This window comes from Macrobrachium nipponense, chromosome 2 (genome assembly GCF_015104395.2).
Source record: "Macrobrachium nipponense isolate FS-2020 chromosome 2, ASM1510439v2, whole genome shotgun sequence".
NCBI classification, from domain to species: Eukaryota; Metazoa; Arthropoda; class Malacostraca; order Decapoda; family Palaemonidae; genus Macrobrachium; species Macrobrachium nipponense.
Window position 1 is genome coordinate 56,733,423 of NC_087201.1, and position 3,254 is coordinate 56,736,676.

At 33.3% G+C, this 3,254-nt stretch overlaps 1 protein-coding gene across 7 annotated transcripts in view; it reads left to right on the forward strand.

Annotated features, from left to right (window-relative positions):
* The window catches only part of LOC135220599 (calpain-5-like), a 221,245-nt gene extending 218,524 nt beyond the window's left edge, over positions 1-2,721 (forward strand). For 6 of the 7 annotated variants that reach the window (XM_064257868.1, XM_064257869.1, XM_064257873.1 and 3 more), the window contains one exon: positions 2,306-2,721. In XM_064257868.1, coding sequence (XP_064113938.1) covers positions 2,306-2,488 — 183 coding nt within the window. In that variant the 3' untranslated portion in view covers positions 2,489-2,721. The remainder of the gene's footprint in view (positions 1-2,305) is intronic. The other variant, XM_064257875.1, reaches the window with a different exon arrangement.
* Positions 2,722-3,254: the final 533 nt, after the last annotated feature.

Genomic DNA, 3,254 nt, shown 5'->3' on the forward strand with positions numbered 1-3,254 from the left:
TCCTTCTTGCACTCAAGGTCCAAGTGTAAATATGTTGACAATCGAACACAAGTGCAGGATTGTTTTCACACTTACTGGATGCTGATTTCTCTCTCTCTCTCTCTCTCTCTCTCTCTCTCTCTCTCTCTCTCTCTCTCTCTCTCTCTCTCTCTCTCTCTCTCTCTCTCTCGGAAACACGCACATACCAATAACTTTGATTATTCTTGGAAAATGTGTATAAATCTATTTTGATGTCAATCTTTGCTTACTACGACCATTTCGATTTCTTCAAGGAGATCCTGTATCTACTTCCTCAATCCTAGCCAGCCGCATGCCATTTTCACTGGACAGCTTGAAAATCGGATTTTTAGCCCATATGCGGAAGCAAACGTTTTAGAACAATTTACTTCGTATAACGTACTGTTTTATTACTTTACACTATTAATTTAACTTTTCAACACATTAATGATAGAAACCATTTAAAGGGGGACTTTTTGGGTTGGTTAGAATGAATTACGTATCCTGATTCCCTTTATTTCTTACGGAGAAATTTGATTCATATTTCGAACAAATCGACCAGCCTTCTGGAACGGATAAGTTCAAAGTCCAAGGTACTACTTACATAAATACATGTGTAGTATAAAAATGACAATTATTAATGATATAGTATATATATATATATATATATATATATATATATATATATATATATATATATATATATATATATATATACACAGTGGACACATTTGCGGATTTCTTTCTGGAACGTTTCTCCACACTTTATTCATGGAAAATCACACATTCGCTGTATTTTTCTATGAGAAATATCCACAAATTCCTGGCTTTTTTTTTATCAATTTCATCATAAAATGCACTTTTTGTGATAAAACTATTAAAAAAACAAGTATAAAAATTTTTAGTGGGTTTTTCTTGCTTTTTAACTTTATAGGGGTTCCAACTATTCGCGTTCTAACTATTTACGGAGGGGTCTGGTACGCATCCCCCGTGAATACGGGGGACCACTGTGTGTGTGTGTGTGTGTGTGTGTGTGTGTGTGTGTGTGTGTGTGTATATATATATATATATATATATATATATATATATATATATATATATATATATATATATATATATATATATATATATATATATATATATATATATATACATATACATATACATACAAAGTTAGCATATTTTTATGAGTATCTTGGAAAAGAGGTCCTGCACAGGTTTAGAAATAGTATATTCACTTCCAACCTCCCATGGAACATACAGAAAATCTTTTAGATTTTTTTTCCTATTACCATGTTCATTTGCATATCTTTCTCTTTCCATTGATATGTTTTTATTATTATTATTATTGGTTGGCCAACCTTAAAGTTTACCCGGTCTAGGGGTGTTCTTAATGTATATTTTAGCTCAGCTTGTTAATTCAATAATGAATTATGTTTGCCTGTTATGGACACCACAATATTAACCAGGACACTTAAGAACCTATGAACTCTCAGAAAGACATCCTGGATGTCATTGAAGATAGAGTTTCTTATCTTCTCAAACTCCAGGTTTTACACTATTCCACACACATTAGGAGTACATATCACTAACACAGTAGTTTTATGATCAATAAAAAATAAAAAAAGAGAAAAAGAATGAAAATAAGCCAAAGATAAAACAGTTGCAAAAATTATTGACGTAGAGTCAAGTCTATGCACAAAGATTTAGCAATTAAGCACAAAGTTAATTTCTAAAGTTAACATCAGTACATTGACACAGGCAATAATTGAAATTAAATAACTTTTCTTTCCCATAGAAAAACTGGAATTTGAATTATTCAAGTCTTCTGTTGGAATGGAATTGTCTTCAAATGACGCAGAGAATGGGATTTCATTATGACTCATTAATCTACTATTTACATTCGCACAAAAATAGTATAATATCACAATTACAACTTCACTAAAGTGATTTTGTGTTAAAATATAACTTAAAATGTATTATATAAAAGATTTCTCGACATCAAAGAATTCATTCAATGCATAACAACTGTGTATTACTTCTTTCAGAGCAAGAAAGCTTCAAATGGAGACATCATGTTACTTTACTCTTTCTATAGCTACAACTTCTTTACAACCATAAACTAAAATGCCATTTCAATAACTGCAGCATTTAATTTCTTAATAGATTTTCATTCCTAGCCATAATCATCATATGTATCCAGAATTTAAGTACGTAGTTAGTTCAAGCATGGAGTCATTTACCTCAAGCACACACTACTTCATTTATATAAATCTGATTCTTAACCTCATTTCCCTTTGTCTAACAGATCTGGAATAGCAATATGTTAATGGATGGTTTCATCGGCCGATGTGAGATTTTAGCACCAATCAATCCCGCTGTTACTCAGGTTGAACTTCCAATATATGGACGAAGAAAAGAGAAAGCTGTGGAAAAACAAGGAACTCTTATTGTGCAAGTGTACAGTGATGATGACTTAGTCAGCATTTGATCTTCCATGACAAAATATGAAATATATATTTTTGTGTAATCATTTCTATGTGTACAGTCCTTCAGCCAATGATGCAAGTGGTTTATTATTTTGATTTTTATTTTTATTTGCAAAGGGATTCATTGGCTTTCCTTCTGTGTACTATATTTAATTTCTCTGGTGCTTTTTTTAATACAATGAAAACAAGAGCTCGTAATGATTACGATTTTGCTAATAAAGGAGTGTCATATTGATTGGATTTTCATTTCTGCTATAATTAGTTTTTATTATGGCATCTGACTCCAAGGTTGTATTAGTAATCTGAACAATTTTGTTTTGTACATGTAACTTCCCCGGCAGATATATATTTAGCTATAGTCTCCGACGTCCCGACAGAATTCAAAACTCGCGGCACACGCGACAGGTAGGTCAGGTGACCAGCCCACTCCCGCCGCTGGGTGGCGGGACTAGGAACCATTCCCGTTTTTTAATCAGATTTTCTCTGTCGCCGGTAACAACAACAACGTTGTTGGTACCTCCTGCTTAGAATCTTTTCTCGTTGGCCGAGGATTATCTGTTTGACCTTTGGTGATGTATATTGATCTATGGCTTTGGCATACGCTTATCGTGGACCGTTTTTTGGATTTTGGATTGGATACTCTTTAAAATATCTGACGTGGTACCTGTATTTAGAGTGTGTACGAAAGAGGAATGTAAGGTGAGGCTACCGAAAGCTTCGGTGGATCCTCACACGGTCTGTAGTAAATGTAGGGGGAATAATTGTTCT